At 36.3% G+C, this 22,185-nt stretch overlaps 1 protein-coding gene across 24 annotated transcripts in view; it reads left to right on the forward strand.

Annotated features, from left to right (window-relative positions):
• Window positions 1-3,605: 3,605 nt before the first annotated feature.
• Window positions 3,606-22,185, forward strand: part of MRL1 (Pentatricopeptide repeat (PPR) superfamily protein) — a 46,383-nt gene continuing 27,803 nt past the window's right edge. For 2 of the 24 annotated variants that reach the window (XM_088848044.1, XM_088848054.1), the window contains exons 1-14: window positions 3,612-4,300; window positions 4,427-5,327; window positions 5,464-5,725; window positions 6,541-6,604; window positions 6,691-6,835; window positions 6,968-7,083; window positions 8,555-8,683; window positions 8,922-9,095; window positions 9,172-9,336; window positions 11,038-11,178; window positions 11,527-11,626; window positions 13,318-13,426; window positions 13,523-13,614; window positions 13,945-14,035. In XM_088848044.1, the coding sequence (XP_088704170.1) occupies window positions 3,971-4,300; window positions 4,427-5,327; window positions 5,464-5,725; window positions 6,541-6,604; window positions 6,691-6,835; window positions 6,968-7,083; window positions 8,555-8,683; window positions 8,922-9,095; window positions 9,172-9,336; window positions 11,038-11,178; window positions 11,527-11,626; window positions 13,318-13,426; window positions 13,523-13,614; window positions 13,945-14,035 (2,819 nt within the window). In that variant the 5' untranslated portion in view covers window positions 3,612-3,970. Of the gene's footprint in view, window positions 4,301-4,426; window positions 5,328-5,463; window positions 5,726-6,540; window positions 6,605-6,690; window positions 6,836-6,936; window positions 7,118-8,554; window positions 8,684-8,921; window positions 9,096-9,171; window positions 9,337-11,037; window positions 11,179-11,526; window positions 11,627-13,306; window positions 13,427-13,522; window positions 13,615-13,944; window positions 14,036-22,185 lie in introns of those variants that run through there. The other 22 variants (XR_016041464.1, XM_088848058.1, XM_088848045.1 and 19 more) reach the window with 22 other exon arrangements.

Genomic DNA, 22,185 nt, shown 5'->3' on the forward strand with positions numbered 1-22,185 from the left:
TTGTATGAATATGAAATTTGGTACGTGTCATCTTCTCATTGGGGTGCACCTATAAAAAAAATATTAAAAATAATTTTTTGATAAAATATAATGACAAAAAAAGCTCTTGAAACTTTTAAGGGTATTTTGGTCATTTTATTTTATTGAATTTTCTTTTTTATATTTTTGTTAGTGCGAGATTAATAGCGGAATGAATGTCCAAAATTTGGTGTCAAAATAGTTTATAGAAAAAAATTAAAAATAAAATAGTGTTGAGGCGTGACATTGTGATTGGGGCAATCTTAGTTTTCCATTTAGAATGGACGGTTGGATAACGGGGAGGATAGAGTTTCTATGTTGTAGGGGAAGCATAGAAAGCTTGTTGGACTGCAAATTCCTAACAATTTTTAAGGTGCACCTTGTCTCTATGGGTAGCTTTGGTACGCATGAAAATATATTTAGAGAAATATTTTCATAAAGAATTCTGGTCTTATGGGCAGCTTTGGTATGCATGAAAATATATTTAGAGAAATATTTTCATAAAGAATTCTGGTTAGGAGTGAGAATATTTTTCAAAAAATATTTTCACGTAAAACAATCATGTCCCAAACATGTCCCATTATGACTTCTTAAATAAACCTTTTCAAATGATGAAATTTTTGAAATTTTATTTAGTAATGACAGAGATTGACTAATGATGAAATTTTTGAAATTTTATTTAGTAAGGACAAAGATCCTCGGTTGTATTGTTTGGCAATACCTCGAGAATATTTGCTCCATAAATTACATATTCAATAAAAAGCAAGTATCATCACAATTTGTAACATTGATTTTATATAGAGTTGAGGCTTTAAACAATCAAGTTAGAGCCCACCTCAAAAATTTCATTAAAAGAGGTTGTTTTGATGCCCAAGTATCTTCAAATTGATCATCTCGACATCAAGATGCATGGTCATGAGAGAAAAAAAAACGGTTTCAAGTTTTGGAAATAATGCATCTTATAACGTATTTTTGGACCATCAATTTTTAATATTGTCAACTTTTCTATTTTTGAAGCTTTGAATTTTATAATTAAAGATAAAATATAATTTAAGGCTATCACAAAGATTTTCCAGTATTGAAACCACATTTCTCGACACTATTTGAAGGTACGTTTTACTTTGATTGTTCAGAGCCTCAGCTGTATATAAACAATTATTTCTATAAAAATGAAAACTAATCAGATAAATAAGTATTAACTAAAGAATCATTAATTGCAGCAAACATGGAACATTTTTTAAAGAATCTATATCACATCCCAAATGCTCTCTCTTTCTCAGATAAGAGAGAGGAAGACATAGAGAATAAAGATAGTAGCGACAAATGTAACAGCTGAAAAGAAAATGATCACAAATAAAGGATAAGAGGACGTCATCAGAAAAGTTTATTGAGAGCAGGGTTAATTATTCCTCTAGATGACATTGATTTGCTCTTGTACTCTTCTCAACACCACTCATTTTTGGACAATCAGGAAAGAGAACAGTCATACATAACTATATAAGACAGAGGCAAATTTCTCAAGCATGAAAAAGTAATAATCTCCCTTTTGTGAATGAACATTGGATTAATATTTAAAATATATTAAAATTTTATGAAAAAAGTAATAGTCTCCCTTTTATGAATGAACATTTGGACAAATATTTTCTCACAAATAAAATATTTTAAAAATTTATGGTTGGGTATAGTAATATCTAATAAATTCAAGTTTCTTAGTGGTAGCATGATTATATAACTACAAACTTAAACCAAACAAATGTTAGCTCTTGTTACAAAAGTCCGTAATACAGCAATATTAAAAAGGAAAAAAAAATTGACAGAAAATTTTTCTCTTTTAGAATAGAAGAAAAACAGATCGGTAACCTAGATCATCCATCTAAAAAGTCGGGCGCATCAGTGGATCGGCTATTCAGATTGGAGAATTAGCTGGATTCAATCTTGAAAATTTTCAAAAAATCACTACTTTTTTTTTAAAAAAATCTAGTTTTTAGGTTTTTCAAAAAACAATATTATTGAATAATATTTTTAAATTTTTTTTTATGGAATATGTATCAGTACTGAAGACATATCTCTTGTTTGAGTATTTGTTGTCCATTAATTTCACTTTATAATCAATAATTCATCTTCCCTATCTCAGTTATCTAAATGGATAAATAAATACGTGACAATAACAACCCAGCTAAATACTAAAGTTATCTCTCGGGCCATCTGAATCAATTCAAAACATATAAAAAATATATTCTTCTGACATTTTAAATTTGGGCATGTTACGATTATTCCTTGGGAGCATAGTTTACTTCTTTTCCCTCGGCCAAACTACCTACTTGGGAGGGTTTTTTCAATCTGAAATTTTGGGAATCACCTAAATATCAAATAGATAATTGTTTTCAAAATAACAAAAATGGAAATTGAATTTTTGTAACACTTATATCTCATCTTTTCGACAGTTTCCATTTAATCTTGAAACATTATATTTTTCCAACTGCATGGATGGTGCAATTAGGAAATTTCTTATTGATTTTAATCTATAAGTTGAAGAGGTTATATCCTAAAAATTGAAATTGTGAAATTAACCCTAGATAAGGCCTGCTCGAGGGAGTAAATGGACAAAAAAACTCTGGAGGGAGTATAGTATCTGTTGGCTTCAAATTTAAAAGTAAAATGGAAGACATATTTAAGGGGTGACGGATCAAGTAGAGATTCCTGCTTATTCTTTCGGGAATGCGACCATCTTCCCCTTCTCTTGGTGCACAGGGGGCCTTCAAGAACCGTTGCACTGGCTCATAGGTGGCTCTAGGACATCATGGTGCTGGTCGGTACTTGGACCTCAAAAATTTCACGTTTTGATGCTCAAATATCCTCAAATTGATCATCTCAACATCAAGATGCATGACTTGAGAAAAAAATAGATTTCAAGTTATGGAAATAATGCACCTTGTAACGCATTTTGGAACCGTCAATTTTCAAGATTTTCTAATTTTCATAGATTTGCTAGATCTACACTATTTTTGAAACTTTAACTTTGATAATTAAATATGAAAATAGATTTTATGACTCTCACAAAGATTTCTAGTATAGAAACAACAATTCTCGATACTATTTGAAGGTAGGCTCTAATCTAAACAATCAAATTAGAGCCTACCTTCAAATAGTATCGAGAATTGTTGTTTCAATATTAGAAATCTTTGTGATAGCCTTAAAATATATTTTTATCTTTACTTATAAAGTTTAAAGCTTCAAAAATAGTATAGATAAATTGATCTATGAAAACTTGAAAATCTTAAAAATTGACGGTCCAAAAAACATTATAAAATACACTATTTTCAAAACTCGAAATCCATTTTTTTTCTCATGTTCATGCATCTTGTTGTCGAGATTATAAATTTAAAGATATTTCAGCGTCGAAACAATATTTTCTAGTGAAATATTTGAGGTAGGCTCTTAATTTGATTGTTTAGAGCCTCGGCTTTGAATAAACTTTTAACTTATAAAAGACGTACTTATTATAATGGGCGTTAGTGGTAGAGAATGCGACGTGAGAGTTTCGTAATATTAGTACTTAAAATACGCGTCCTACGTGCATTAAATTCACGCCAAGAAGTAGACACGGCAAGCAGGACTGGACACTGCCATGCGACACTCGCTGATTTGGTTCCGATTCCAAAATGTAGTTCCAAGACCATGCGGTCTCTATCCGGAAATCACTCCACGGTTTCAAGCTCCTCCTCGCCAGTGGTTTCAGTTGCCTCGTTATCCCTACCTCCCTCCCTCCCTCCCTCACTCGCAGTACATACATACTACACTTCTCTCTCTCTCTCTCTTCACTTTTTCTCTCTCTCTCTCTCCTCTCTCTCTCTTACACGCACAAGGCATACCTTCTTTTTCTCTCTCTTGCATTTCGCACTCCGCCGTCTCCACTTCTCACATTCTGTAACTTTATCAACTTCACCATTTCATGGAGGTTACCTTCCTCTCCAGACCCCCATTGCTCCCATTCTCTCCTTCTTCTTCTTCTTCTTTGAAATACTTGTCTTTCTCCTCCTTTCAAACCCCCTTCAGAGTGGATCTCCTGGGCTTGGCCCACTCTCTCAGACCTCCTGCTCTCCGCTCTCGCAAAAAGTTCAGGCCATTAGGTTTAAGGTTTCGGACTCATCGCTCTCATGGCCTCATCTGTCGAGCTGCTTTAATGGAGACCTCTGCTCTTATCGCAATTGCAATTGCTGTCGTTGCTGCCATCCGCTTTTACTTAAATTACATAAATCAAAGGCATAAGAAGCCTTCGAAGGTCAGGAAATTCGTTCATTTCTCTTTCGTTGTTTCTGTACCTATTTATGCGTATGCATTTGTTTCTTTTCGCTTGGGTTTATCCGGATATGTCTTGTGGTGTGGTGCTTAAGTAAATAATGTGCAGGTCATTACTGAGACTACAATGGAGGCTCCAGAAAATCTCCAAACTGAGCACTCAATACCAAAAGTAAACTTTATTGAGTATGATGAATGCACTAAGGAAATGGCTGTCACTGCAGCAGCTGCTTCTGATGTTAGCACAGTCGTTGCTTCTAATTTTAAGGGATTTCACTCTCCTGATCTTCGAAGAATTCAAAACACAGGGGGTATACAAGAGATGGTTAAAATAAAGGAAATACAAAAACCCAATTTTCATTCTGCGGGATCAAGTGCTAGGAACCCTTCTTATGCCAAAGCAGCTGAAGTCATGAGCTTGGATCTTATGCCAAAGAAATTTGGTGAAAAGGGTTATTGTGACTTGGATAGTTCAAGATTTATCTGCGCAAAAAGGCAATTGGATGAAGAATCTCAAGGGGAAGCTCATGTTAACCCCATGGTATCCATGGCCCTGGAAGCATCACATTTTAAGGGCTCCTTTGATAACTTAAAGGGTACACATGCAGCTGTAGTGGTCCATCTTAATCATGAACATAGATATGGAACAAATAGAACCTTTGGCACTCTAGTCTCTGGTGAAAATGGGGAATGTAAAGGGCTGGCTGTGGAGCCTAAAGCAATCGCTAGAAGTCAGTATGGTGTGTCTTTTTCAATAAGCTCTCAAACTCCTGGCACTATTTATTCCCACATGGACAAAAATAACAAGGAGTGTCTGTCATTTAAGAGGCCTCATAACCACAACAAACTGGGACATGCTGCGAAGGTTATGAATAACAATGCAATAAGTTCTCAAACTCCTGGCACTACTAATTCCCACATGGACAACAATAAAAAGGAGTGTCTGTCATTTAAGAGGCCTCATAACCACAACAAACTGGGACATGCCGTGAAGGTTATGAATAACAAACGTATGCCCAGCATTTGTCTGGATTCTTCTTATTTTTTTCTGTCATTGTTTTCTTGTTGCTGTTGGTCTTTGTAGATCATATTTTATTTTTCTTGACTGTATGGGTTTCTTTCATTTAACATTAGGGTTTCTTTCAGTTGTTTTCGCCCATTTCAACTCATGCCAATTTTCAGAAATTTTGGAAGGAAGAGTTCTCTCTCCATATGATAAACAAGGGTCTGTAAAAGCAAGAAAGAAACGAAACAATGGAATTGGGTTCACAGTTGACAAGGAAGAAAATTCTGTTCAGAATGATGTTGGGAGTTTCCCACCGAGCCGTCTACCCAACGAGACTGAGAAGGAAAAGGATGACCTATCCGAGTACCTCAGGATGTATAATCGCTGGTTAAAACATGGGAGGTACTACTGATCGTTGATTTTAGCTATTGTCTAAAGAACTTGTGAATATGCTCTTTTCATTGATATGTAACATTTGTGTTGTTGCTGATGGTCCTATAATAAGTAAGAATAGTTACTGTTGAAAAGACATATTCTCTTATGTACAGGTTGCATTCTTGAAAAGTTAACTTTGGACACTCTCGAGCGATTTGTTTAGAAATCAATTAATAGAATTTTCATTTTTCTGACTTGATTAGGTACTGTTTCAGACTTTTAGGTAATGCACTATGAGTCACTTAAAATCTCACCGCGTCGTAAGAGTCTGACATGTTATCACTTATCACCTCTTTTTAAGTTATTTTTAAAGGCTATGTTTCATTGAAAAGGCAATATAAAAATGTAAATGCTTGAAGCTTGAGCATTTTAGCCACGAGCAGTTTGCTTTTATGTAGAGGTCAATCTTCATTCTGTAGCTCCTACAATCCTTATAATATTCTCTCTCACCAATTTGGGACTTTTCTCTCTTAAGCATGTGTTCCTGGATTTTTTTTATTTCAAATCTTGCACGCTTGTGTCCCTCTTGTATTCTTTTTCATTCAGCAGCAAAATTAAATTATCAAAGATTTTATCATATTTGTATTTCCAGGAACTATTTTGGTATACTTGTCTTAGGGGCATTGTGGCAATTTAGTTATAACTAATGAATGAGTTATAACTAATGAATGAATTTTGTATCTCACATATGCGTAGTTATTGACATTAGTACTTTATCTTTTACTTTTCCATTCATTGGCTTAATTTTAAATTTTGATTGTTCATAAATCATGGCTAATCAGATTGAATGATTGCATACAATTGCTAGAAAGCATGGACGAGAAGGCATTGTTAGATATGGATAAGGTAGTGATTATATTTCACTTGGAGTTTATGTTTTGCATATTTGATCGGCTATCATTAGAAACTTCATCATGTTGCTTTTGTTTCAGATTTACCACACACGATTTTTGAACATGTGTAAAACACAAAAGGCTGTGGATGAGGCATTTCGTTTTGTCCAGCTGGTTAGGAAGCCATCCTTGAGTACATTCAACATGCTTTTGTCTGTGTATGCAAGTTCTCATGATTCAGAAGGTAACTTTTAGTGTGTCATTAGATGATGAATCTCTAGGGTTTTCATGTTGAAAATTTTAAGTTCATCTCATTATAATGATTCAAACTTAAGTTTTTATCAGGTAAAATACCTGATTTGCATATCATATATAGGAGCATTTCGTGTCCTCGCGCTAGTCAAGGAGGCAGGATTAAAAGCTGATTGCAAATTATACACGACGCTAATTTCAACTTGTGCAAAAAGTGGAAAGGTTGACGGAATGTTTGAAGTATGGCTTCTTTACTTCTGGCTAGTGAGAACAAGTGCTGCATTTGCAACCTGATTTTTGTTGACACTCTGTATAATATGTGTGTGGATGTGCATCCTTAGCCTTAATGCATACTTGTAGAGTAGTAAATATGTTTTTTCCCCCCTTTCGATTTAGCACAACTAGGATGACATGAGTTGAGTTATGCATGAGATTTGTTAATGAAAGCGTATTTTGTATGAAACTAATATTGCGGTTGTACTACTCTTTTATACCCAAATTGCAATTATATTTTTACACAACAAGGTATTCAAATGCTATGGGTATTGCACATGGTGTGGACAAAGTGGGAATTACCAAGTTTCTAGTCTTGAAATCTTTTGATTCTGCACAAGTGCCTCCATTCTCTCTTCCCCTTTCTTTAATGGGTATGAAATTTTCTGAGGGCACATCTGAAATGACGATGGCGATTTGTGGGAAACTTGCATGTGTACGGCATTCTCATTTCTCACTCTCAGAACTAACGTGGATTCGTATTGGAAATATTATCTTTGCTTGCTCCACTCCCTCTCCCCTAGATTTGTCCCTAGGCTCTTCCAACCACTAAAGACCAGATACCCTCTGTGGCTCGGTAGAAAACCGTAACTGGAATGATATAAGGACAAGAATATAGCTGATGACTACTGTCATGGCTTTGATCGGCGGGTCTCTGAGTCAAGTTGACGTGGGACTTAGGTGAGTCGATTCAGTGAGTTATGTAACCCTGTTATGTCATGTGAATATTGTCAAATAATACACGGAAAGTACACATTGATGATGGTGTGATATTTTTTCTTGACAAGGGATATAGTCACAAGAAACTCCTACATTAATCATGAGAAATGAATGTAACAAAGAAAAGGCTATAAGAGCAGTCAGAATGGCCCAGGGAATGAACTAAGTCAAGAAGGCCTATGCCTTTATTTTCAAATACTTAATATTTGAATTCCAAGTCTTAGAATCTACTAGCTTGGGTGAACATCACAGTGTCCTATGACTTGATTTCAGGTGGACTTCGCGAGTTTATGAAAGAAGAAACTGGTATAAGTTATACAAGTTATGCTTGCATCAACAATCAATCTACTCAATATTTTAGTGGTTATGGAGTGTTTCCATTGCATTAAAAAGCACACTAGGTCTTTTTAAGCTTTTTCTTAGTTAAGTTTGCAATTGACTTGGATATGTTGTCCTTTTAGGGAATTATATCATGCACGTAATGTGTATTGCATTGTGCACAGGCAGGCCTTGTACCATTTGCATGAACTTCTGTATGGACTGAATATCATTGTTCCATGCAAGGGTTTGCCTATTCTGTCTGTCTTGAGAATGGATGGTGAATTGACTGCCTGTTGTACAAATATAGTAGAACCATTTATGTCTATTCGATACTTTACTTCTCATTTGACTTTTCTAACCATAGGAGTTCTTAAGTTCTTTTAAATTTCTCTAATAGGTGTTTCATGAAATGGTCAACACTGGAGTTGAGCCAAATGTCCATACGTATGGGGCGTTGATTGATGGTTGTGCTAGGGCTGGACAGATTGCCAAGGCATTTGGGGCCTATGGGATTATGAGATCCAAGGTACGAAATGAGTGAGATGTATAGTTTTTTCTCTTTACTGATTTTAGTCCACATTGTTACGTATTTTATGCAATTATTTTAAAGCCTAATTTGAATGAATCACCACAATGCATTGCTTTATTTTGAACTTGGGAGTTTGAAGACCTCATCCATTCGTTTTCGTTGTTTATGTAGTTGAAAAGCAACTTCTACTTCTTTATCCTTTTAACCTTTAATATTAATTCTTCTGTTTCCTTAGAATGTGAAGCCCGATCGAGTTGTGTTCAATGCACTTATCAATGCATGCGGTCGATCAGGAGCAGTGGATCGTGCATTTGATGTTCTATCAGAGATGAGAGCTGAGCCTCAACCCATAGATCCTGATCATGTGACTGTTGGTGCATTGATGAGAACATGCTCACAAGCCGGACAGGTACACTTCCCTAATTTATTGTAAATTTTGTTTATTGTTTTTAAGATATTTCATTCAACTTAAATTCTATTTCTAGGTTGACAGAGCACTTGAAGTATACAAAATGGTCCATGAGTATAACATCAAGGGTTGCCCAGATGTTTACACAATAGCTGTTAGTAGTTGCAGTGAAAAGGGTGATTGGGATTTTGCCTTGAGAGTTTATGATGATATGAAAGAGAATGGTGTTAAGCCTGATGAGGTACTTTCCATAGCTTCTACATTGCTGGGTATGCAGAACTTCAGCTACTATCATATTATTTGTCTGATATCTAACAATGCTCTCTTTGGAAATAAAGTTGAGGATCTTGCTAGCGTAAGGATCAATATCATATATACTGTTTTTTCATTCTCTATCGCTGCAATTGATTATGGTTCCTTGAATGAAATTTAGTTATCCATCAATGTAAAAATAAAAAAGATACATGTGTTTCTTTTGATGCTGATATTGCTTGTTGGGATATCTTGACAAATTTATGTACCTTGTCTTAGATTGAACCTAACTCATGCTATAAGATTCAACAAGCATGTCTGCTGACATCCCAATTGTCAATACTGTGTTCATCTTGAAGTAACCCAATAGCGTCTCGTAGTGTTTTTTACTGCATTGCTGATGGTTATCACATGGCCAAAGCCTTCAGGCAGTTAGCCTTCAATTTGTCATTTCCATAATCTCCAGTAATGTTTCAAGGGGAGAAATCAAATCATTGCCTGGAATACCTGGATTAATCATGCATGGCCTCTAGAACCTTAGAGTCTCAAAACTGCACCTGGGTAGGAGAGGTGTTTTATAAACAACTATTAATCATTCTGAAGGGTAGGAGAGGTATTTTAACAAAATAGCCAAGTAAAACGATCATTTGAAATGGGAATCAGGTCCTGTGACCATTTTCTGGTTCCTAGTTTCTGGAGCATCTACATGATTTATGCCAGTGTCACACTGACTGATATGTTTCCAATTTTTAATGATGAAGAACAAATTGAGAGATGATGTATACATATTCTTGTGTGGAGGTAATTATGGAATGCTCATAAGCTGTAACTGGAAACTCGGCTGAGTCCTCTCGGACTTAGTCGAGTTACTTAGCCTCCACTGAGTCCTTCTCAGACTCAGTCGAGTTACTCAGCCTTGGCTTCTTGCTGAGCCACGTAATTGGGTGAAACTCGGGTGATTTAAATTATATATATATATAAATTTGGAATCAACGTATCAAATTAAATATGTAATTTGGATTTTTTTTACAATTACTTGTGATTTTTTATGTCATATGCCCTATATTTATATTTTCCTGTTTTGTTTTGGATGTTTTTGATGTTTCCTACATTAAATCAAAAATTTCTAAATCCTTGTTTTAGATATATATATATTTATATATAAATTTTTTTTTTTGGGAGTTTTTGTTGTCTTTGATTTTGGTTTACGAGTTTTGTTCTATTTTTATTTTTTATTTTTTTAATGGCCTTTTGGTCCCTGTACTCTACTTGGCGGAGTCCTTCCGGACTCAGGTGAGTTACTCGGTTTGGGCTAGGTAGGAATCTGAGGCCTGAGCCGAGTTTTGAAACATTGCTCCTAAGCTGCAAGAATTAGTCACAAAAATCAGGCACAACGATCTCAAATCTAGCTGGGATTTACATCCTAACCAGTCCTTGTATTGTAGCTATTTTTTTCTTTAATAAAAAAAGAAAAAACGAACTGTAATTGGTAATGTGCTGGGTATGTTTGTATTTTTTATTCTCTTGTTGCTAATACTTAATGATTTGTTTGGTGAAAATTTCGTCAATTCATAAGCTCTATGCAACAACGCAATGCTCTCTTTGAACCTTCTCTTAATTTTCACCTGGGATTTTTTATTCTCTGTATGCAGTAAATGTTAGTTGACGCATTTCTGTTGTTGTTTGTCAGGTGTTTTTTAGTGCGCTAATAGATGTTGCAGGACATGCTGGAAAGTTAGATGTTGCCTTTAGTATCATCCAGGATGCCAAAAATCATGGAATACAGATTGGGAACATATTATATAGCTCTTTAATGGGAGCTTGTAGGCATGTGCGTCTATTTTTCCACCTAATTAGAAGTTTCATCTCATTTTTTAATTTTTCTATTAATGCAACAATAGAATTTAATTCTCGATATTATTTGCAATGCGTTCATACCCCATTTTTTCTACTCCTTGTCTTTTTTTTTCTTTTGTGATAATTTTTTTCTAGTTCTTGTCAAGTATGACCAGTGTCTTTTCTCTTTTCCATTGGTTGCTTTCTAGCCGATGTATCTGTTTTCTTACAATTTTGTTTACTTGTTAATTTTTCATTGACTCATTGTGATTATGGAATTTTTTTTGCCATGAGCCAATCTTCACTAGGATATAACTGAGTTGGTCCAATTTCTTTTTTTCAGGCAAAAAGTTGGCAAAGGGCACTGGAGCTGTATGAAGATATCAAATCCATCAAACTACTTCCAACTGTGTCAACATTGAATGCTCTGATCACTTCTTTGTGTATGTCTCATCTGAATTAATTATCTTCTATCTAGTGAAAAGGAATATTGTGGAGGGTGATGCGTAAATGGGTTTGCCATTTTTTGGGGTTTAAATTCAATTTATACGTTTGACATGATGCTTAGAAAGCATCATTTCCCTTAAATATCAAGCTCTGAACTGGTAATAATAAGTGATTGTATACTGTCCTGACATTACATAGTAAAGTCCACAAAAAAAGCAGATGTTTTCCCATTTCTGGATATTTTAAGAAGAATAGCAATAAATTAATGAACATTATTTTTTGATGTCTCATTTGATGAAGACATTTTATTCACCCACAAAATTGGTGGTAGAGGATGATACTCTTAGTTTGCTAGGATTTATCTTGTGATACAAACGTATCAAGTTTGCAAAATACATCACAATGACGATCCCAAGTTGATCTGAATCAATACCTAGATCTTCCTTAGAGGAAGGGACTTACCAATTTCTTTCAACAAGTCGTATGAGATTCATCCTGAATTGTTTGGAAAACATTGACCCTTATTGGAAGATATATGTCAATTCTTTTAAGGAAAAAGTTTATACAAGGTTGAGGCTTTAAACAATCAAATTAAATCGCACCTCAAAAATTCATTAGAAGAGGTTGTTTCAGTGTCTTAAAACCCTCATATGGATCATCTTGACCTCAAGATGTAAAAATATGAAAAAAAAGGATTTCAGGTTTTGGAAATAGTGCATCTTGTAATGCATTATCTGGGCTTTCAATTTTCAAAATTTTAAGTGTTTATAGATTCTGCTTGATCTACAATATTTCTGAAGCTTTAAATGTTATAATTAGTAATTAAAATAAATTTTCAGGCCATTACAAAGATTTTTGCTGCTGAAAAATCGTCTTTCGATACTAATGTACACCTTACTTTGATTGTTTAGGGCCTCAGCCGTATACAAACCACACCCTTCTTTTAATGTGCCATTTTCTCTTCTGGTATGGTTCTAACATTTTAACCTCAAAAACTCGCTGGTTGAGGTGAAACAGGGAGTTTTAAAAGATGATACTCTCAGCTTTCTAGGATTTAGAAGAATAGCAATAAATTTGATATTTAAGAAGAATAGCAATAAACTAATCGAACATAATTTGTTGATTTATCATTGATGAAGAGACTTTATTCACCTACACAATCGCTAGAAGAAGAAGATGCTCTCAGTTCCACTTTGGCCAATATGAGTTTACCTGGTACTAGCAGCTTTATCGGGGAATTTCCCATCTTAGTAGGAGCTTTCCAAAGAAATAGCTTAGTAGCCACATTAGCAGCGCTTGGGATGATTTTAGGCGCGCTGGAATAAAGAAAAGCAATGTGCTGTATAATTAATGTAATTCTGCAAATATTTGGGGAATGGGGCTCTTTGCTCGGTGTTTATGCAGTGAAACCACAAAGCAATGTCTAGGGCTCCAATTCCACTGCTTATCCCAAAATAATCCTGCAAATATTTATTTAGAATGGATAAATTGTTGGACGTGGACGTTCTAGAATTAAATTTTTAGCAGCTGGTAATCAGTTATCAACCCTTTGATTGTAATCAGAATATCTTGTTCTGGTTTAATATTTGGTTTGCATGTGTTTAGTGTGTCAACTTGTCAAGGATGGTGATTGTTGTTACACTGTCAATATTTGCTCGAGTGTAAAACAGCACCAGTTTTATTACAGGTGAAGGTGAGCAACTTCACAAAGCAGTTGAAGTGCTAGAGGAAACAAGGGAAGCAGGCATGTGTCCAAACAGCATAACATACTCTATCCTCTTTGTGGAGTGTGAAAAGTAAGTTGACTTCAATTTTCGTTGTCCCCCGAGAAATTGTCATGTTTGAAACAATCATTTTCTAGAGAAGCTTAATACTTCTTTTTGTACTTCAAGGAAGGATGAAACAGAATGTGCATTAAAGCTTCTTTCATATTCAAAGAAGGATGGGATTGGCCTTAATCTCATAATGTGCGGATGTTTCACTGGTAAGCTTACCTGATATGGCTTATTCATCATACTTGTTGCCTTTAAATCTGGGTAATTCTATACTACTGATATTTCTACTTGTATTTATAATCAATTGCTGGGAAGGACATCTTAGCATGTTTAAGCTTCTTAAACACCTGTCGTATATTTGAAGTCACATATTAATCCAACAACCGTTGAATATTAGTCTCAAAATTTTGTTCATTTTATTGTTTAAATAAGTTGTCAATGGGCCAAATAATTTTGAATGACTTGGTTATGCTTGTGATTTGAAGTCCTTTCATGTTCTTTGCTATTAATCATGTAACCTGTTACTCATGCCATGGAAGGTCTTTGCTTGAGGAGGTATGAGAAGGCTTCTGCCCTTGGTGAGCCTATTTTGTCTTTCAGTTCGGGATATGCTCAGATCGATAACCAGTGGTATGCAGTTTAAGTGGTTTTCATTGACAACTTGTGGTTTCTCTTCATTTTAGATTCTGAATGCATACATTGTATACCTGTTAATCATGCATGCTGAGTATGTTCATATAGAGATTCTTGGTATCGTTATCTCTTCCTGTCTCACATTTAATTTTTCTAAAAGTCATTGCTTTCTTTGAGATTGTATGTTGCCTTTGTAGGAATTTCATAGTCAATCATGTTCTCCAAATCTCTGATGGATTACTGTTGCATTGAGCTCATATTCTGGTTCTTCCCTTGAGCATGCGTAGGTTATGGATGTTTCTTACTACTGATAATTTAATGAACCAGTAACTAGATAACAAGGTTTCCTTTATTAAATATCAAGAATTAGGATGCTTGAGGCCAAAGTTGTCTTCAGAGGATGAATCTGATTGAACTATTCTAGTTGGAACATGTTTCTTGATGAAGTGAAACATTGATGGATTACTTTTGCATTAATGGTACTTCCCCTGAGCATGTGTAGGTTACAGATGTTTCTTATTACTGATAATTTACGAACCCAAGTTAATAATATACAGCAGAAAAGAAGAAGAATGACAAGGGGAGAAGATCATCTATAGAGAGAAAGGGAGAAGTTGTGTGTGAGAAAGAGAGACGTTGAGACAAAGGGCGGCAAGAGAGGGAGTCACCTTGGGTTATAACTTACCCACACGCCCCTCTTCTAATAATTTGTTACAGTAAGTGTGTAAAAAGACAAACAAGGCCTTAGGGACTTAATACCAATGTTCAAGAAGGCGGATGCAGCCGCTTAGGCGGGCGCCTAGGTATTTTTTTCACTAATATATAAAGGTGTCCTGTAAGTGTGTGAAAAGAAAAATAAGTCCTTAGGGACTTAATACCAATGTTCAAGAAGGCGGATGCAGCCGCCTAGCGCGTGCCCATATACCTGGGTGGCCCTAAGATAAGGGGGTTGGGGTGGGGCCACATGTTGTTTTGTATGTTTGTGTTTTGTAAATGTGTGTATGTATTTAGTCTGTGTATGTGCATGCACGTGTATGTGTGTGTGTGAGGTCTCGCATGAAATTCTTAAAGATTATGCTCTGTTTTTTATTTTTTTATTTTTTTCTAGGGAAAATTTCGTATAGAACCCTAATTCCTCATATTATTTCATGGTAGACCCTCTTTCCATTTTTCTTTCAAGCGGCATAAAGAAATTCCTAAGGATTTCACCGTACCCCCTCATCTCTTGTCTCCCTCTTTTATTGACTTTTGACCATAAAAATTAGCCCCAACAAATCTTTTTATACCATTTTATCCCAAAAATGTTTTTAACCCTCTTTTTCCCGTTCCACCCATTAAAAACGTTTTTGGGTTGAAATGGTATAAAAAGATTTGGTGGGACTAATTTTTATGATCAAAAGTCAATAAAAGAAGGAGATAAGAGATGAGGGGGTATGGTAAAATTTTTAGCGGTTTTCTTATGCCGCTTGAAAGAAAAATAGAAGGAGGGTTTACCATGAAATGATACGAGGAATTAGGGTTCTATGCGAAATTTTCCTTTTTTTTCGTTTGGATCTGTATTTGTGAGAGAGACGTCTCGAACACTTGGATGATATGTCGAGAGAGAGAGGGGTACCTCGCATTGAACCCTTGGAGGTTATTTTTTTTTTTTAATTCTTCTTACATGTAAAGAGGGAGCATATGAGTCCATGTTTTGTGTGTGTTTGAGAAAGAGAGGCTGTGCGTCGAACACTTGGAGTTCATCATCATCTTCTTCTTCTTCTTCTTCCCATATGCAAAGAGAGCACATGGACCTGTGAGAGAGAGAGAGAGAGAAGGGCAATACCAAGCCTTACTTTTGTTTGGGTGGATTTGAATTTCCTTCTTTCTTTCTTTTTTTTTTTTTTTTTTTTTAAGGGATGGCACTAGGTGGATGCCCATACCGCCTAGGCACCTGCCTTAACCGCCTTAGGCATACCTGCTTAGACCCCACCGCCTGGACCACGCCTAGGCAGCAAGGTGACCAATTTTTCATTCATTGCTTAATACAATAGAAATGATTTAAATTTCAATATTCAAACCCCTCTGCTTTAAGTTGGTGCATAGATATCCCTCATGCCCAGCTTCCTTAGGATCACTTGTAGTCAAGGATTACTAACAACCTTGGTAAGAATGTCTGCTGGCTTGTCTTCGGTCTTCACTGGAAGGCAAATATCTTTGGGAGCAACTCTTTCTTGAATGAAATGTCATTCTGCCTCTTGGTTTTGTCATGCTAGTCTAGATTGTGAGCTAATGATTGCCTTGTTATCACAATACAAGAAGATTGATCCCTTCACTATAAAACCAATATCTCATAATAGGATGTTTAACCAAAGCAATTCACACACCATGGGCCATGGATCGGTACCCTGCTTCTGCACTTGGATGAGTTACTACTGACTATGTATTTTGCTCCTTCAAGTCACAATGTTACCCCTAACCAAAGTATAGTATCCTGATGTAGATCTTTGGTCCATGATAAAACCAAGCCAATCTGCATTTCTATGTGCCTCAACTCTGAGTGTCGATAGTTAGCAAACAAATAGTCCTCTACCTGGTGATGATTTTAAATATCTAAGAATTTTGTAAGTAGCTTCAAGATGAGTAGTTCATGGAGTGTACATGAACTGACTAATCACACTCGCAACATATGCAATGTTTGGACGTGTAAGTAAAAGATATATCAACCTTCCTAGTAATCTTTGAAACATGCCTAATTTTTTAGAGTTTCACCCCTCTGGTTGTTGAATTTGTGGTCTTGTTCTATAGGACTATAGCTTGTTTGGACTCGAGCTTTTATTTTTCCTAAGAAGGTTCAACACATACTTCCTTTGAGTGATAAAAATCAATGTCTTTCATGTTTGAAATGAATACATGCGAGGGAACTTAATGGTGGCTCCAATAGGCCACATGATGAGGGAAAATTGACTTAGGTTGGCTGGCCATATGTAGCGTAGACCTAATACAGTACTGGTTAGATATGTGATTTGGTTCAAGTGGAAGGCTTTAAAAGAGAAAGGGGAAGGCCAAAAGGACATGGATTGAAGTAGTGAGAAAGATATAGGGACTTATGGGTCTCATTGAGGGTATAGCCTTGATAGAGCAAAAAGACGAAACGTGATTTGTGCAGCCGACCCCAAATAGTTGGGATAAGGCTCTGACGTTGATGATGATTACATAAATCTCAACACAAATGTCGGTATTAGTACATGTCCGAGTATCTAGTACGTGAGGCTAAAACGTCAGTACTTCCCTATACGTCCGTACAACCAATATTTTGAATAACATTTGTATATATAATATAACTTCCTTTGGCCTTACACCTTGCACACAGTGCTATAGCGGTAGAATCAGTGCTTTAGGCTTATATATAAAATGATGTTTGCTTAAGTCAACATCAAAGTGGCCTTTCGGTAGTATCATTATTAAAAAACGCGGACCCCCCAGTGCCTAGGCTGTTCAGAGGGCCTCAGCGCTTCGCCCAGGCCTAGGCAGCCAAACTAGGCGGCAGTCCCTTGGTGGCCGTCTAGGCGATGCGGAACCCAACTAGGCAGGAGCTCGGCGGCTGCCCAGGGCTTGCGCCCCTCCTAGGAGTGGAAATTAAATTTTTTTTGTTCTTTTGATTTTTTTTAAACATAAAGGCTTTTAATGATGGATTTTAGGTTCATTTGAAACCTAAACCCACAAGAACCCATTTTAGAGAGAAAAAACCTCAAAAAAAACCAAATTTTGTGATTTTCATTGGATCGAAGTGTTTCTCAAAGTTACAAAAAATGGATCCAAACATTGCCCAGGTAGTTTATGTTTAGTTTTGGAGTTTTATAATCCTATTAGAGGGTGTTTTTTATTATTTTAGCGCTTGAAAACATCTCAGAGGCGGGAGTTTGGAGTTCGAGCAATCAAAGTAAGTGGAAAACTTTATTTTTAAGATTGCTTGCTTTATTTTGAGATGTCTTCTTCAGGATCTAGTCAAAGTGGAGATCCGGATTGAAAATATGGATATAACCCGAATCCAAATGATAAAAATTGCATTAGATGCAATTATTGTGAAAAAGATACAAAAGGAGGCATAAACCGGTTTAATAAACATCTTGCTGGTATTAAGGGGGATGTTGCCCCTTGTAAAAATGTTCCTGAAGCTATCAGAGAGGAGATTAAGTTCTGTAAAACAAAAACAAGAACAAAATCCTCGTCATTTGAATAGATCTATTTCTGCTTTTTCTAGAAGAAATGATCCGAGTTGGAAATATGGTTATAACCCCATAACCAAATGATAAAAATTGTATAAGGTGTAATTTTTGTTAAAAAGATACCAATGGGGTATTAAGCGATTCAAGAAACACCTTGCTGGTATTAAAGGGAATGTTGCTTCTTGTAAAAATTTTCCTGAAGCTTCTCGGGATGAGATTAGACAATTTCTGAATTTAAAAGAATCAGAAAATGATGAAAATGAGTCTTGTTCTATGGAAATATCTTGTTCAAGTTCTTTTAAAAATGGTGATCCAGGTTGGAAGTATGGTTATAACCTAAATCCGAATGACAAAAATCGTATTAAATGTAATTATTGGGGAAATTATACTAAAGGGTGCATTTACCGGTTTACAAAATACCTTGTCAGTACTAAAGGGGATGTTGCCCCGTGTAAAAATGTTTCTGAGGCTACCAGGGAGGAGATTATACAATATTTGAGTTCAGGGAAGCACAAAAAGATAGAAAAGGGTAGAGTTGCCAAGACTCCTAGGGCCTCATCTGCACATACGATTAAGCGGGAGTTAGAAGAAGAGGAGGAGGAAGATGCAGATTCAGAAGAAACAGAGGAAGACAAGCGTTATATTGAAGAGGGAGATGACTCTGATGATGATAGCCTCAAATCTTATGCATATGATGAGACATACCCTATTCCTTCTGATGATGATGATGATGGTGATGATGATGACTGAAGACTCTAGGTGTCGAGTATTGACTATTGTGTTGAGTGTTGACTATTGTGTCCTAGACTGTATATTTTCTGAATTTATATATATATATTTTTTCTTATTTCTACTTTCTAGTTTCTAGTTGTACTATTTAACTTTTGTGTGTACAGTCTACAGTGTATCAGACTATTAGTGTATGCTTGTATGGTTTTACTGTTTTAGCATTGTATGAAATTGAAAATTGAAAATATGGATTATGGTCTCTTATGGACTATCAAAATTCTCTTCTCGACTTCTATCTTTTTTTTTTTTCAACTGGGACTATGGTCTTATGGATTATCAAAATTTGTATGGATTAATCATTATTAGACTATCTTTTTTTTTTTTTTTTCAACTGAGCCGCCCAAGTTCTGGGCACCCGCCTAGGCCTTGGGCGGCCTGGACCCCCATGGCCGCCTAGGTGCCGCCTAGCGCTTTTTGAAACACTGGGTAGTGTGGTTATTTTATGCACAAGATGTTCAATGTTCAAGTCGGGCGGCCGTTTCCTTTTTTGTATTCTTATAATACGAATAGCTTAAAAAAAAGGGTTTGATTGATAGGATTTTAACGTGTAATCTCACTGCCTCCCAAGACCCACCCAACCACCAAAACTATCTAGCGTGTGTTAAAAAAAGCTTGATACTTATACATAAGATTTCAGGACGTACTCAAAAATTGATATCATCAAACCAATGGTTTAAAAAGCGGATTGGTGACCTGGATCGGGCACCTCAAAAACTGATCCGGATCGGTGAATCGGCGATCCGGATCGGGAATCGGGTGAATCGGTCAGATTAAAGCTTCAAAAAAATCCGAAAAAATTATTAAAATTCATTATAAATATTGTTTCTTAGGAATTCAATAAAAAATGAGGGTACTCCATTAAGAATTTTCATTTCTTTGCATGAATATGCGAATATTAATATGTTCTTTCCCTGCATGAACTACTATTTACCATTTAATTTATATCACACAAAAGGATAAACATAGAATTATCATGGAATAAGTATATCAACATACATGGACTACAATAAAGCATACAATTAGTAACATACGATCTAAAAATAAATGACAGACGTCGTGGTTCTTCTTCTTGGTCACGCTGGTGCCATTGATTGAATTCGTTTGACAATTCATTGATTCGATCTAAAAACGAATCATCGATATTAGCAGGTGTCTGACTATATCCAAATCCCTGAGTGTTCTGTTGTGTTCCCAATCCAAAATCTCCGAAGCTTGTCCATCCTTCATGCTCACCTACACTGTCGTGCTCATCCCTACCCTGTTGTTGTTGGGACTCGATATGTGAATAATATGGCTGGGATAGGGTGGCCTTGGAATCATCATCTCTCTCATTTTCCCTTAGACCCCCTTCCCACTCTCCCTCATTAGGTGTAATATCACCGACATCTCTGACGAATTATGGATACGTTGGCTGACTGCTTCCTTTTTCATGCTGCTCATCACCTTCTTCAAGATCTTCCTCACCGATAACCTCAAGGAACGCTCTCTTGTGCAACACTGGCTCCTCCTCTTCTACTACCCATTGGTTTGCTGTGTCTGTGACAAATATTGTGTCTAAGTCTATCGGCCCATAGTCTTCAAGCTTCCTTCTTACCCCTTCCATAATCTTGTGGGGATGTTCAACTGTCAAATAGAAAAATTTTGGGTTGAAGAAGTAACCTGGAAAATATATCGATAGAGAAATGTCATTTAAAATTTCATAAAAAAATAATTTACAATGAAACATTCTTTTGATATAAATATATATTTACCTGCATAATGAATTGGACGTCCAAATTTGGTGTTCCACCTCCGTTCTATAATCTCGATCACTTTGCTAGCAAAACTACACTTCTCTCGAATAACTGATTTCGCTCTTTCAATACCTTCATAAAGGATGCCCATGATAGCTTTCTTGTCAGCATCCACCATTCTTAACACAGAGACCAAAGGGGCAGTGGCCTCTACGACAATGGAACATCGAGATCAGAACCTCGTATTTGAGACTATGCCGTCCACTTTTATACTGGTACTGGACTTCGAGAGGTGGTCATTTAACCATTCTTCACAGGTAAACAATCTCTTTAATGCACCTTCAGATTCCCGAATAGAGTCCACAGCTAGGTAATCGGTCGCAAAGCGGGTTATGGCAGGCCTGATTATCTCTTTTTTTTTAGAGTGTTCTCTAAACAGAAATAATATTTTAGAGTGGTTGTATATAAATCTCGACATCAACCTTGCTTCATGTAAAGTCTCCTTCACAAGTTTGATCTCACCGATCTCCTCTGGCATAAGATCGATGCTGTGTGCAGCACACGACGTCCATACTATATGCTTCCTCTTATCCATGAACTTGCTGCCCGTAGAAACTCATGCACGCTTATTGTCTGTAATAAACTGGACTACATGCTTATCTCCTACCTCTTCCACTATCTGATCATATAGTCGTACGTAGAAGTTTGCATCTTTCTTCATTCCTGATACATCTTTGCTAGACAAAAAAGCTGTACTTTTTGGGGAATAGGCCAAGAAGTTTAAAAAATCCTTTTTGCTAACTTTATTCAACCAACCATCACTCATGAGAGTAATGCCTGTCCTTGGCCAACTTTGTTTATATTCTTCAATCCACTTAGTAACTTCCTCCACCTCTTCATCTAATATTGGCCCACTGAGCTCATATGCCGTCGAGGATTTTACCCCGGGCTCTGCTCTTTGGATTGCAGTGACCATAGGTGGAAAATATGGGCTATTGGCTGCATCAAAGGGAATTCCTTTATCGTAGAACCATTTACCAACATATCTCCCCAACATGTGTTGTGTACCTTTAACCATGCCTTTTAGGGTCATCTGTTGTGACTTAGTCTTTGAGAGAAATGGGTCTATACGACCATGACCTGCAATACTGGCACTCCTAGATAAGTTAGGAACTATTTTTTCAACGTTTGATTCTTGTTGACACATACTGCCACCAACCCCTCCATACATATTTGAGCTGGGCCCGCCATGCATGTCCGACCTGGGCCCACCATGCATGTCTAAGCTGAGCCCGCCATATATGTCTAAGCTAGGCCCGCCAGGCATGTCTGAGCTAGACCCACCATGCATGTTTGAGCTAGACCCACCAGGCATTCTAAACCCACGTTCCCTCTGATATTGTTCATGTAAACTCAA

Source organism: Amborella trichopoda, chromosome 9 (assembly GCF_054954075.1).
Source record: "Amborella trichopoda isolate Santa Cruz 75 chromosome 9, AtrichopodaSantaCruz75HAP2 v2.0, whole genome shotgun sequence".
Classification (NCBI taxonomy): Eukaryota; Viridiplantae; Streptophyta; class Magnoliopsida; order Amborellales; family Amborellaceae; genus Amborella; species Amborella trichopoda.